The 15,190-nt window shown below is 39.2% G+C and overlaps 1 protein-coding gene across 4 annotated transcripts in view; it reads right to left on the reverse strand.

Annotated features, from left to right (window-relative positions):
• LOC125891173 (uncharacterized) overlaps nucleotides 1-15,190 on the reverse strand; it is a 136,593-nt gene that overhangs the window by 30,991 nt on the left and 90,412 nt on the right. For 3 of the 4 annotated variants that reach the window (XM_049580210.1, XM_049580215.1, XM_049580209.1), the window contains exons 6-7: nucleotides 9,125-9,139; nucleotides 7,152-7,941 (exon numbers count right to left, since the gene is read on the reverse strand). In XM_049580210.1, coding sequence (XP_049436167.1) covers nucleotides 7,487-7,941; nucleotides 9,125-9,139 — 470 coding nt within the window. In that variant the 3' untranslated portion in view covers nucleotides 7,152-7,486. Of the gene's footprint in view, nucleotides 1-7,151; nucleotides 7,942-9,124; nucleotides 9,140-15,190 lie in introns of those variants that run through there. The other variant, XM_049580211.1, reaches the window with a different exon arrangement.

A 15,190-nucleotide genomic window follows, 5' to 3' on the forward strand; every position in this document is an offset into this window, starting at 1 on the left:
TCCAGAAAAGGTGCACTCCCTTCTCGCCCGCCAAGTGATGGATTACGAACACCATTTTATTAACTTTGTGTGTGAGAAAGTGTGTAAAAAGATCTGTATATTTCGGTGCATTGCAGTTCTGTATGCACTTCACTTTGGTTGTTTTGTAAATGAATCCAGATTGTAATAAACCTCAGATTGGTTTGTCTGGTCCAGAAAGGTTTTTTTTTTTTCTTAACTCCCTAAAGTGTAGAATTTTTATTCCGCTACAGCGTCTTTCAGATCATCGTCTCCACCACCAGGGGTCTCATTTATACAACATTACGTGGGAGCCATACTAAAAATGTAGATACGGACAAAAGCCAAAAATGGCAACAGTTTTTACAAGCATGTTTTTATAGATCACAACTTTTGCGTGGGAAGTGGCGGACGCCTCTTTCAGGCCTCGTTTTGTGTGTGCGCAGTGTTTATAAATGAGGCCCCTGGTCCACACAGATTGTGCGCTCGCGGAATTCCAACGATTTCTTTTAACGTTTTTTTAAATGAATACTATATCACATTACAAGCAAAAAAAATCTGCATATTTTGCAGATTTATATTCTAGATCACTGCTAAAAACCTAAAAAAAAATCTGTTTGGGTCTGCTAATCACACAAGACTGATTTTAATAAAATGAAGAGTTGCCTCCAACCCATCAAATCTCAAAGTTTCAGCCATGGCAGCAAAAGGAAAAATCTTTAAGACCTTTAATAATGACTAAATTCTAATTGTTAGATTTGATTGTCCACAACGTTTGTTTGTCAACCAAGTTTTCGGCGCATGTTCTGCATGTTTTCGTAAGAGTAACGGGATGCACAGTCTCATTTTATAACTCACTGGATGATGATAAAGAGGAGGAGAATGTAACGGAGGTCGGAGGATATGGACCACACAGAGAGGGAGCACAGTAAGAAAAGCAAATAAGTCTTTCTGGTTTGTCCTGCGTATTTTGGCAACAAATAGAACAATAACATTTTTATTAGATGAGGTTCAGTGTGTCAGATTTAGGTGGTTTCAGTGGTACATACACCGATCAGCCAAAGCATCATAACCACTGACAGCTGAAGTGAACAACACTGATCATCTAGTTACAATGCAATGTGGGCTCCACCCGGCACGGTCCACCCACCTAAACACCAGTGCAGATGGGGTACCCCTCCTCATGGCAACAGCACTCCCCAGTAGGACAGGATGCTCTAAAACTAAAGTGAGCGCGCCTGCAAGGAGGCAGGGATCATTTCATTGGTCAACAATAAACCTGGTGTTCTGTTGGTTGGGGGATTTTGACAGGGTTGTTACACAAAAAAATCCAAGTGCAAGGCAGAAATCTGAGAGCAGAAATTCCAGGAGCGCACAGAAGCAGTTTGAGTGCGAGGAGAAGAGCTGAAGCTGGAGCAGGAAATCTGTGCAAGCAACATTGCATATGAGTGCGAGCACACAGTTTGAGCAGAAACAAGAGATCTAAGCACAAGCAGAGGCTATTTGAGTGCGAGGGCAGGGTTTTGAGGGACAATATTACAAAATCAAGGTGAAATCAATAAATAATGCTCTCAAATTGATAGACCACTCTCTTGAATAAAGATAAGAAAAAAGTTCCAATTTAAATCAGGTCGAATATGCCAGCTTGAAAAGGTGTGTTTTCAGACGGGATTTGAAAGTGGAAAGGGAGTCAATATTGCAAATGTCGTCGAGAGAGTTCAGAACAGCTGAAGGCTCCAGAACCCATGGTGGTCAAGTGGGCAGAAGGTGATGTGAGCTGGACTGCAGAAGACAATCTAAGAGTACGGGAGGGTGTGAAGATATGAAGTTCACACAGGTAGGAAGGGGCGAGGTTATGAAGGGCCTTAAGGGTGAGAAGCAGAATCTTGAAATTGAGGCCGATTAACATTATTGTTACCACTGGTATCTGGAGCCAGTGTTTGGTTTGTCTGTTCTGGGCTACTGTAGAAACATGGTAGTGCAACATGGCAGACTCCGTAGCCGAGGACCTGCTCCCCATGTAGATATAAGCAGCTCATTCCAAGGTCACCAAAACACGATTCTTACTTTCAGGTGATTATACACTGAAGACGACATTATATTCTATTTCTGCCAATATATTCCCTTAATGCTCCATGCTGGATCCTTAAAAACACATACCAAAATACGGACTTGGTTCACTGAGGCCTTTACTTGTCAGAGTACACGTGATGAGGCAACGAAATGCAGTAAAGCATCAAATCAGAGATGCAAAAAAGCAGTAAAGTGGGGCTGCTGATGTAGAAACTGTGTCATACGCCAAAATACAACAGCATACGAGTAAAGAGTACAATATTTCCCTCTAAACTGTAACAGTAGTGGAGTGGAAGCAGTCGGCGCCATCCACCCCGTTAACCAGTCATTCCTCTCCATCTGCTTCTTTTTGTTCAACTCATCCAGAAACTGTGTCCCGTCTTTTCTGGTACTGTCAGTGCTCTGGAAAGTTATGGAAAGGTGTTTCCAGATTTATTGTTGACATTGCATATAGAGCATTATTTCATGAGTATGTTATATTTGGATTCTTTTCCTGTAACTTGAGGAACAGGCATGTATCATAAATCTGATTATGCTTGCCAAACTTTATATACATAAGTGCTAATTTACAAAACCATAAGCCTCTCTTTACTGGGTTTTACAAAGATTATGAAAATCACATAAACACTAATGAATCGTGTATCAGTAGAAAGGCCATAAAAATTGTTCTGGCATGTACTAACAGTGAAATATGTAGCTGAAATTGGATCTGTGCTCCAGCCTGAGGGACTAGGACCAATTAGTATAAAATAAATTAAAATGCAGTGTAGTATATTATATTGAACAGTAATCAAAAATGGACTTTTATAATATGGAACCTATGTCTGTATAATTGATATGTATATATAATGTATGAATAACATGTAAAATATATTACTTTTGTTTTACTTTATTTATATATTTATTTACCTTTTCAGTTTATTATTTTGTTTGTATTTTTGTCTATTAATTATTATTTACTATTTTTTTAATGAAATGCTTCGGCAATAACATTTCTTTGTTCATGCCAATAAACCTATTTGAACTGAGTTGATATAAAAAAAATACGTCACAGTACGTAATGACTTAAACGCGCCATGATTTTGAGAGAAAAGTTCAAAGTTGACAGTACGGTGGCCGCATAGATACCGTTGGCCTTCTGAACTGGGAGCGCGTGCTGTAAATCCAGGGCTGTCCCGGAGTAACAAATACACAGAAAAGCTCGTGGACACTTTTCTCTTGAAGCCAACGAGGTAACAAAAACAAACGCACCCTGCGACACAACGAGGAAGGCGTTGGTAGAACTGCGGTCTGTTTGACTAGCTTAGTTAGCATACACAGCTAGCAGTGGACTTCACAAGACATTCCTCACAACTTTTTTAAATTTAGATTAAAAAAAAAATAAACGTTTTGATTCTTTTGATCGGTAGAACCTCGCGGACCAAAGGAATAAAAATAATCATGGATGGACACATTTAATGGACTTAAGGACAGCATGAAAGGTAGGGAGTCACCTCTTCCCTCGCTTCTCTCTAGTTTACTTTTATTATTTATAACGTTACTGTGATGCTCATGGTTTCAGTGAAATGAAATGAACGATTAAATTAAAGAGAATCTAACACCGTGTAGCATCTCCATATTGATAAAGCATTTAACATGATGATGCTAAACCGCTTTTAAGCTAGCAGTCAGGGGAGTTGGGTCAGTGGAACCTGTGGGGTTTTAACACTCTGAAAGTCAAGACTTTACTTATTTAAAATCACAAAACACCCACTGCCCCAGACATTGCCTTTATATTATTGTTAAGATTTTAATTGATAATTTCAGGGAGACATAGAGGGAAAGAGAGTGGTGCTAAATAGCACCAGAGTGCCGTTAGCTTAGCTTAACATCATGCCTTATGTTAATGTTAGTTATCATCAGTTTCATATTCTGAAAGGCAAGACTTTGTGTATGTTAAATCAAATCAAGTAAAATCAAACAGAACTTCCACATGACCTAAATTGAAATTTTGACAGATATCCAGGTTTATCCAGGGGTCCCACAACCCTGTTAAAAAACAATGAACTGCCTAATGAGTAGGTGTGTATTGGCAAGAATCTAGAGATACGATACATATCACGATACATATTATACAACAGTTAGTTCCGGCCCTGCAACCTGATTGGTCGAGAGACAGTAAAACCGTGACGATATTGGAGTACAACATCACGGTTATTTCACTGTGTATGTATCATTCCTCCTCACAGCTGATTGCAATCAACAATCAAATCAAAACTGACGGTTAGTGTCAGTTAGGTCAGTGATATCGCTTAATCACGATACACATGTGACGATTTGATATATTGCGCTGCGCGTTGGGGTTGTATTCCCCTGAAGGGAGTTGTTTTCCCAATATTCACCAGCTCATTATACATTGTCCCGCTTATTACATATATACACGGCTAATTATCAGTTAAATAAATAATTTGAGACAGAATATTGAGTAATTATACGATTTTTATTGATTTATAAATTAAATTGGGAGGAGAGAAAAAAACTGCCAGCAACGGCTGAATCTGGCCACAATAGCTACAGGGAATCAAGAGAAAATGAAAAGCAGCATCCCTAGCAATGCTGGGCTACATAGCAACGGTCATTACATAGTAGTATCAGACCTCTGAATGCCGCGACTGACCAATGTTATGACACCACAACTATGACACAGTCACATATGGAGTTTTTTGTAGAGCCGTAAGCGTCACATTGGATTATATTACTAAAGGTTTATGACAAAATCACCTGATGACACTGACTCCTGTGTGTGCATGGCGAGAGAGGAGAGGGAGAGACGCTGAGTGAGTTTAATAAAATTTAATAAAGGATCTGGGATCTGTTGTTAACAAGCTTAAAATATGTAGAGATCTCTCCTATATTAAATTATGCTTCAGGGATATGGGGTTTTAAAGACTGTAAAGTGGCAGACTCTATTCAAAACAGAGCTGCACGCTGCTTCTTAGGTGTTCATAAGTTTGCCCCTATTTTGGCTGTTCAGGGTGATTTGGGTTGGATTCCTGGTTCAATAAGACGCAAATGTGAAATGATAAGAATGTGGAATCGTCTGCTCAATATGTCAGATAACAGAGTTAATAAGAAAGTTTTTCTTTGGAGTAAATTGCACAAATCACCATGGGTTAAGGAGATTCGTTACATCTTTGGAGAAGCTGATTTACAATATATATATAGCAATAATTTAACATGCAGCATAGATGCCATCAGAAAAAAGTTACTTGATGGATTTGAGATCAAATGGCTAAATGAGATTTTATTAAAACCAAAATTACGAACGTATATTCAAATTAAACATAACTTTGGCCCTGAATCCTATGTTACTGTAAATCTAACGAGAAGCCAAAGATCTTTAATTGCACAGGTGAGAACAGGAATCCTCCCTCTGAACCTCGAAGTCGGCAGATTTAAAAACCTCCAGGAGGACGATAGATTATGTGAAGTGTGTGATTTGGGAGAAGTTGAGAACGAATCGCATTTTCTTCTGTATTGTCCTTTCTATGATGATCTAAGAACACAGATATTCAGTGATTTATTCGTTCAAAATTTAGAAATGTTCTGGGGGTCTGATGACGATAAAATGGAATGGTTGTTTAATTTTAATGTCTATAAGTTGGCTAATTTTGTTTCTAAAGCATGGAAGAAGCGTCAGGATAGGATATTTGTCCAACATTAATTGTAATTTATGTTTCTACTCTGGTTTCTGGTCTGTTTTTGTTGATTATTGGTGTCTTGTAAGCCTGTTTGGGCTGGGCACTTTGTGCATGACACAATAATAAAAATTCATTCATTCATTCATAAAGGAAGTTTTAAAATGTAAAACTTACCCTTTAAGTTACGAAATCCTGGGGTTGAAAAAAAGCCTCGGTTTTTCAGTCTTGTCGTGGACACTGGTTAGTTTGTGCAAGTGGTTTATTTTTGGCCAAATTTTAAATGAGACATAACATCAAGTGATTTTGAAGAAATATCACTATTTTGAGCTCAGATTTGGTTATGTTTTTGTTTTTTTGTTTTTTAGCTGATGGAAGCATGTCATTGCACAAGATGTGTCCAAAGCCCGTCGGAACTTTGAAAATCCAACGATAATTTCTGTTTTTACAATTTGTGGCTATGATAAATGGTGTTATTTTGATGATGTTAAAGAAAACATGACATGTTTTCTTTAAAAATCGGTAGTTAAATAAATAGAAAATATAGTTAATATTAATATTAATATAAAACAGTAATTTAAAATTGAATGCCCTCCTCTGAGCCAAAATAAAAACCATTAGGTCCTCCCCAGCGTACATACATCCCCCTTTTTACACCACCCCTCCCCCATCATAAATAACCAACAGTCCCTAAAGTCAGTAATTCCTATTAAGTGTTCTGCCACCTTAATTGCTAATTTAAACTGCGGCATGTTAAATATTGCTAATTATATTTAATTATTATAATTAGGCTTAGTAATTCAGAATATAGTCACAGTTAAATTCACTTCATGCTATAGTTATATTTATCCTTGTGTGTAGTTGTCTGTGATATTGAATGAAATGTTGTAGAATAATATTTTTATCATCTGTAATATCTGGAGTGAGTGTTGTTGGTCTGTTGTCGCCACAAGAGGGCACCTGTGATTCACTGAGCTATAGCAGGACTAATGCCTGACACTGCACTGACTTCTCCTTCTTCTTCTTCTTCTTCTTCTTCTTCTTCACATCATTATTATTATTATTATTATTATTATTATTATTATTATTATATAGTTCTACCAAAAGTGAAAGTGTTTTTCATTTATACCATTCACTTCATCATTTCTGTGTCCTTCCTATACCCACCACACATACAAACATTCAAACCCATATGCCAGACCTGAGCCGATCTCCATGTGAAACTGTGTGAACAAAGTCTGTGGCAGGTTCTTGAGTTCATCCTGTAAACATTTACATCCAGTCTATTTTGAACATCATTCTTTGGTACTGTCCTGGATCAGCTGTGCTCAGAGGAAAATCAAATATCTTATTCTGCTACTGCAAGCTGCAGGATACTTTGTGAAAATAAATACAGACAATACAAAAAGTTTTACATAACTTTAATGTCAGCAAACAATAATAAAGTCGAGTGGAAGCCATTTAGTTGTGACACAAAGTTGTTGGCAGGAAATGGAACAATCGAAGCAGCACTGGCTTCTGATAAGTGGAAGTACAATGATCTTATTTGTGCCGTAGATATTTAAAAATCACTCATTAAATGCAGTGAAAACATAACGTAGCACTGGACATAAGAAATATATCTTGGTGGAAGTTTGAAATGTCAGAAGAAGACTCCTATATAAGTGCTGCAAATTGCAAATGCTTTTATTATTACATTGTTATAATAGAAGGCACAAAACACAATCACAGACTACAGTCTACCATAATTTGATTTCAAACCCAGAGCCAAGGAAAGAAACGCCAATTTTACGACCAACAGTGAAGCCTGTTCCCAGCACCTTTGCTTCTACACCTGACGGACCAACGCCGATCCCAGTGTCTGCTGCCAGACCGATTGTAGCTTTCACCGGACCGGCAGAGGCTGAAGCACTGGCCACTTCTGCTTTGGCCATGGCTTTAACACCAGCTGCCTTAGAGATTTCAGCTCCTGCGCTGGCGTTTGGCCCTTTGGCCTCAGCATCAAAAAAGCTCCATTCAGCACGAGCGTGGCCCAATCCTGCACCAGCGTACACTCCAATTTCATCCTCAGAATCATCTTCGTATTTCCCAGCAGAAGCATAGGAAGCAGCTGCAACAGCTTTGCCAGGCCGTTCAATGGTGTCAATCATCAGCTGCGACCTGCCTGTACCGACCTCAAGGTCTCCTTTCACAACTGCATGGGTCACAGACAAACACACACTACATTTAATCTCAAAGAGTATATTAAAAAAAAAAAGGCTGAATGAAAGAATAAAATTGTAAAAATATTTAGCAAAAATAATACATTCCAAACAGATGTCAGTCCACAGGAACTGTATGATATACTGTATTTCTTTATATTTTGTTTGGTTGGGGTGATCATACAATGGTGCCGTGTCAGAGGATGCAGCCTATTGTTCCCTGATAATGCTACATTCATTGTGAACATGTCGAGCCGCCGACGGTGTGGGTTTATAAATAGAAAATAATGGGGGTGGCTGTTTTGATGCGTGTCGTAGCGCTGCCAGTTTTTTTCATCATGGAATTGAAAGGTATCGCGAGTATCGGTTCTCATGACATCACTAAATGCAATATCTCAAGAGGGCCTTCAGACAGTTTCCTCAAATTTGGCACAAATGTTCACTTGACCTCAAGAATGAACTGATTTACAATTTGATGGTTGAAGGTCAAAGTTCACTCTAACCTCACAAAACATATTTTTGGCCTTAACTCAAGAATTCACATGCTAGTTATGACAAATTTTCTTACAATTGTCTAAAAGGATCTAATGATGAAGGGATGACATTTTATATCCAAATGGTGAGCTTCACTGTGACATCATAATATTGTACATAAAACACTTTTCTGGCCACTACTCAACATCGCAACTCAGGAACAGGAGAGGAGACATTTGATCAGATACTGAATTGGTGACTAATCTTAAAACTGTGCTGATTGTAAAGATCTTCTGAGCTGCCGGGGGAAAGATGTGTGTGAAGCATCCATGTTTTCACAGACATGGATGTAAACTATTCGTGTAACTTGACTGCTTCACGGGGGCGTACAACCGTGAGGCTGCAGTTCTAGTTTTAACCTTCAATGGCCTTAACACGCCATTATATGATCAAGCTTGATTGTTGCATAAAGCCTTTTAAGACTGAGAAATGAATGTGTCAGACTCAGACAGTATTATTACTCTCAAACACACAGTTATTTTACTTGTTTTTCACAATAAATTTTCATAAAATGTGGTAATTATTCTCATAACATTGTAACTACTCCAAATTTAGTCCCTAAAATCTCATCATAACAAACAGCCTAGTGAAGTAAAGATTGTATTTAACTAACAAAAACAATTTGAAAAGTTTTTTACTTACTCTCAGCATCACGGCCTGAAAAAAAGAAAATAGAAACTTTGTTAAGGTTTTTATTTTAAAACCCATTAAAAGTCCATTGTTATAACAACAGATACATTATTTACAAGGATTACAAAGAAACCCTGTAACACATTTGTGTTTGTTGCAGCTTGTTGTTTCTCTTTCAGTCACTGATGTCAAAAATTAAAGTTAATAAAAAAAAAATTCTCCCGTTTTTTTTGGGGGACCTTGAACGCAACACCATCTCCGGCCTGACGTGCAATGAATGGAGACCTATTATCCTGCTTGAACACAGACAACTAAATTCTTTCAACAATGTGACTCAAAATAATAATAAAATCGATTTTATTGATGTAAGATAATATGCTGATGGTGACATTTTCCACCGGTCCGCTGCACTCTGAGTCTGGTGTCAGTGAAACATGCTGCTCTGAGTTGCACATCTGTCTGCTTGCGCTGCAGTGCGCACCGAGGGTTTTAATTTTTAGTGTTAAATCAAAAGTTAAACACTACTTATCAGCAACCAGAAGTGTTTTTTTGTTTGTGAATATTTTTGTCTTAATTCTAGGGTTGCAAGAAACTACCTTTTTGATTTAAAATCGATCTGAGCTCCGAAGCTTTGATTTTCAAAAATGAAGTCGAAGGTCAGCCCTACTTATTTTAGATGTATGCTTACCACCTGGCATCTTCAAGACAAGTTGTTTCCCCTGAAAGAAAAAGATGACATGTCAGCAGCAGATTACAGCTTCAGCACACTCTGTGAACTGCCGAAATAATGGTTAAAATAGAGCTATGACAAATATATTTTATATTACGTTACATTCAGACAAAAAGGTATTTGTTCATCAATGTTCAACCAGCGTTATTGTGATAATGAAGTTAATGAAGATGTAAATCACATTTCATTTTTCTTTACTGAATTCAATTTAATTTAAAAAACATAAATTCCTGATACACCATTTGGTATATGTTGTAAAATACCAATCACACAGGATCTATACATGTTTTGTTTGCATATTAAACTTAAGACGCTGTATTACATACTTGAATGAGGTGCTTCTAGAAGATGTTCTGTGCTTCCTGTCCTCTGTTTAACTGCTGGACTGCACCCTGGGTGGAGTGGGCTATATATAACACACTGCAAAGAAATTGAAACTGAAATTATATGATTCTTATCACCTGCTCAGAATAAACGGACACAGAATGAGAGAGGTGCTCATATTTCATCCACTGTCATAAAAACCAGGCCAGTTGCCATCAGACTGAAACTGAAAGCATCACTGCTCGTGCTGTGGCAGTTAGTATGTGGCACCGTTAACATGGATAGAAAGAGAAAGCCAGCAGCAGGTGGTACAGAGAAGGAGCACCAAAAACATCAAATTGGCTTTGCTGGCTGATGCCGCAAAGTGTGCAAAAATAACTGACAAGTATATCTGAGTCTATGAGTGTATAAAAGGAAAAATTTTAAAAGTTTAACCAGAAATATTTGGGGAGAAAAGTAAAACTTGAGCTAACATAAGAAGAAAAACAAAGTAAAACACAACTTTATTGATCCAGACTAAGTCCAAACTCACTAAATGTAGAAATGAGTTGAGATGGTGAGGAGAGCTGAAAGCTAAAAGTTCACATTTTGATACCTCTATGTCGGCGACAGCAGTGGCTGGAGGTGTTTCAGGTTGTCTCTCTGTTCATCCCTCCGTCCGTCTGTCCGTCCCTCCATCTGTCTGTCCATCCCTCCCTCCGTCTGTCCGTTCGTCCCATTCTCGTGAAAACAATATGTCTAGAACGCCTTGAGGGAATTTTTTTCAAATTTGGCACAAACATCCTCTCAGACTCACAAATGAACTTATTGGAATTTGGTGGTCAAAGGTCAAGACTCCGCGATTAACTGTTAAGAATTTAGTGGTCAACGGTCAAAGGTCAAGGTCAGTGTGAAATAGGGACGCAACGATCCTCGGTAAAATATTGAACCGTTCAGAACCGTTCAGTTTATTAAACAAACTAAATAGCCTTATGTTATTTATCTTATTTATACAATGGCAAGTCATTTCTGTCTCTACATGGATGCACATTTACAATTCTCCTCTGCTCTCTGTGTCGTGCACAGCGGAGTTCGGCCCTGATGCGTGCACACAGACACAGGTGAGCACACAAGAGTGCGGCTCAGGCCGCATTTTCCTGACCAACAATTATAACGGAGCCCAGCCAGAACCTGCAGCTCGGCACTGAACACACATTCTATGGAGCGGAGCCTGTGTTTCGTTCAGGCGTTGTCATGTAAATAACAAATTCCAGCACTTGAATAGGCTATAGCACAACACAGCAGCATGTCAAGTGCAAAGTCAAGCAAAATAAAGATATCATTTTTGGGGGAAAAAATTGTTATCTTTACGCACAAAACACGTACCGAAGCCGAAACGAAACCGTGGCCCAAAAACCAAGGTATGGACCGTACCGTGGGCTACCTGTACCGTTGCACCCCTGGTGTGAAGTGTTCCTGGTTGTTTAATGCATAATTTTGTTTCAGGCCTTTGAGTGAAATGCCAACATCAGCATGCTGACCTGCTCACACTGATGATATTGTGCAATATCTTGGCTGTACTTCCAGGTCCAGACTCATCAGTAAATCCTTGGGGGGAGAACGGACTTTGCAATCTTAACCTTATCAACACGACTGTTGGTATCTGTAACTGCAGTGTCAGCCAGTTGCCATCAGACTGAAACTGAAACTGTCCGTTCGTCCCATTCTCGTGAAAACAATATGTCTAGAACGCCTTGAGGGAATTTTTTTCAAATTTGGCACAAACATCCTCTCAGACTCACAAATGAACTTATTGGAATTTGGTGGTCAAAGGTCAAGACTCCGCGATTAACTGTTAAGAATTTAGTGGTCAACGGTCAAAGGTCAAGGTCAGTGTGAAATAGGGACGCAACGGTCCTCGGTAAAATATTGAACCGTTCAGAACCGTTCAGTTTATTAAACAAACTAAATAGCCTTATGTTATTTATTATGCCAGTTGCCATCAGACTGAAACTGAAAGAATCACTACCTGCAGAAACATCAGAGAGGAGTGAGCAGCTAGAAACTTAATAAACTCTTACTGAAAAACATTTTCAGGGTTCCCACAGTCATGGAAATCCTGGGAAAGTCACAGAATTAGTAAAAATCACTGAATGTATACAAAAGTCGTGTCATTTTGTTATGTGACATTGTTCCAGTAGTCTTGTTTGGATAACCTCCCACATAATGTAACATCAGAGCAAATGTATTCATTGAAGCTGTCGCTGACTTAACTCTCATATGTGTTAATGTGTGACACCATTTGTTTTCCATCATGTACCTTTCGTCTTTTCTCCCTGCCCCCTCACCTCCATGTACGCCAGCTAGCTGAAATTGTGTTTGAACAAAGTTTTAATCTGATATGTCTGAAAAATGGGGAAGCGTGTGAAGCATCCATGATTTCACAGACATGGATGTAAACTGTCATTTTGACTGGTTCATGGGGGGCATACAACTGTGAAGTTGTATTTGCAGCTTTAACCTACAGTGGCCTTAACACACCATTATATGATCAGGCTTGATATAAAGTCTCTTAATATTTAGGTGTGAATGTGTCAGACAGTATTTTCCTTTTGGTGAAACAGGAAAATAAGTAGCTCTTATTCTTTTATTTGTTCTCAAAATGTTGCCACTTTAACTTGTTCTTATAATACATTGGTGTGTGTAGGCATACAACTGCGAGACGGTAAATCTACTTAAACTTTTAGCCCTTCAACAACACAAAGTTCAGCTGAGACTGATGGGAATGTCATTACTTTTGCAGATAGTTGCTCATAACAACCTGATCTCATTCCCAATTCGTCAAGTACCGACTCTTGGTCAGTGGCCCGCAGGCATCAGGCACAACACACAGAGGCAGTACGAGATGCCCCGGGCAGCTGCATGTGTTCATGCTGGGCGAGACCACAGTTGTATAAAGATCAAGAAAGTGTGAATAGGGTGGAAGGCCTCAAACAGATTCCCAGACCTGCCAACCTGTACGCATTTTGCATACCAGGCATGCATTTTGACATCATAGTACACTATTACAATTTGATCTCGCAGTTCGCCGGTTTCAGTCTGTCTGATTTAGACCAATCAGAGTGCTGCATACATATATACATACATACGGGTGTTGGGTAAGGTGGTGCTCATAACCAAGATTGGCAGGTCTGGATTCCGGACTTTTACCCCGGAGCCCGTTGCTTTTGTCTCATGTGACACCAAAAGTGAACAGAGTTATTTTAATAACAACATAGTGTGCTAGCATGTGTAGCATACTGTGCTAGTGATGTTATGTTATTAATGCATGTAGTCATTTTAAATTAGGCCCTGGTGACCTTAATGAACATGATAAACTTAAGGAAGTACACTTAAAAACAGTTTTACCGGAGTTCTAAGTTTATTTTAAAAAAAAATACTGTTTGCATTTAACGAGCAGAAACTGTACATTTCTTGTGAAAACTAAAGTTTATTTTGAAAAGAAACAATGCATGTAATGAGCGTAAATTGAAATGCCATTCCTGAACATCCAGACATCCAGAGGGAGCTCAGAGTAGAGCCGCTGTTGCTTTGCATTGAAAGGGGTCAGTTGAGGTGGTTCAGGCATCTGATCAGGATCCTCCTGGGCGCCTCCCATTAGAGGTGTTCTGGGCACGTCCCACTGGTAGGAGGCCCCGGGGCAGACCCAGAACACACTGGAGGGATTACATATCTCGTCTGGCCTGGGAACACCTTTGGGTCCCCCAGGAGGAGCTGGAAAGTGTTGCTGGGGAGAGGGACGTCGGGGGTGCTTTGCAGTTTGGCAAAAACGACAACAGGATGCAGAAACCTCAGCAGTTCTTGTAAGACTTGCCTGTTTTACTTTCACTTACATCGTCCAAATGTTTTCCTCTCCCCAGTGAAAAAATAGCTGAATGTAAGTGTTAAAACGGGAACTACCCATTGTTCCGACCATATTAAACTCATTGTTCCGAAGTCCGTTCTGAAATCATCATGATGTCCTGTGGTTAAGGTCTGGTTAGGTTTAGGCACAAAAACCACTTGGTTAGGGTCAGGAAAAGATCATAGTGTGGGTTAAAATGAAAAAGAAAGTGACAAACACATAAGCTGTGAGCTTGCTCCTCCTCAAGCCGGTCGCGGCGCGCCATACGCCCGCCGCGAGCCGTTCAGCACCGCGGACAGTCGGACTAATGGGATGTCTAACCAATGGGCTGTCGGACCAATGACATGGACCCATTAAAACAAGTCTGAAGACCTATAGAAATGTGTGTATCACTGTCACACAGCGTGGAAGAAAGGCTTCTCTAAGGTAAAGGGATGATTTAAGAAGTGAGCTTGACTTTCTCCTGAGTGAGACCAAACAAAATAAGTTCATAAGAGTGCAGTGAGTGCAAGTAAAGTCAATCTTGGTTTCAGTCCTAAATCTGTATATTTCACCTCTTTTAAAACAATATTCTGTTTGCAGTTATTCAATGTCTTTTCTACTGTTTCGCTCAGGAGAAAGGTAAAACTTGTGCAGTTTTCTTTTTAAAAAAGACAACAGAGTTGAATTAGTTTGACAAGTTTCTGTGTATCTGTGTGTGTCTGTGGGGGATGATGTTACCAATAAACCCCCCTCCTCTGCCTTTAGAAGACTAAAAAGAAAAACAAATCTTTTACTTTTGCTTTCTGTTTAACAGAAAGCAAATCTTTTACTTTTGCTTTCTGTTAAACAGTGCGGAGGTCTGTAACTGTTAATAGAATATTAACCACTTCAGTTTGGCAAAAACAACAACAACAGGATGCAGAAACCTCAGCAGTTCTTGTAAGACTTACCGGTTTTACTTTCACTCACATCATCCAGATATCTTCCTCAGTGGAAAAAATAGCTACATGTGTTAAAACAAGTAGGTGTCCTGTAGGGATGGGGCCGATCCAATCCAGTATCGGTATTGGGTTCCGATACCAACGTAATTCACGGATCGGAAATTTCCGATCCACCTGCGGAAATTTCCGATCCACGAGCTGCGTCTGTGCTTTCACGT

Source organism: Epinephelus fuscoguttatus, linkage group LG7 (genome assembly GCF_011397635.1).
Source record: "Epinephelus fuscoguttatus linkage group LG7, E.fuscoguttatus.final_Chr_v1".
In the NCBI taxonomy this organism is placed as follows: domain Eukaryota; kingdom Metazoa; phylum Chordata; class Actinopteri; order Perciformes; family Serranidae; genus Epinephelus; species Epinephelus fuscoguttatus.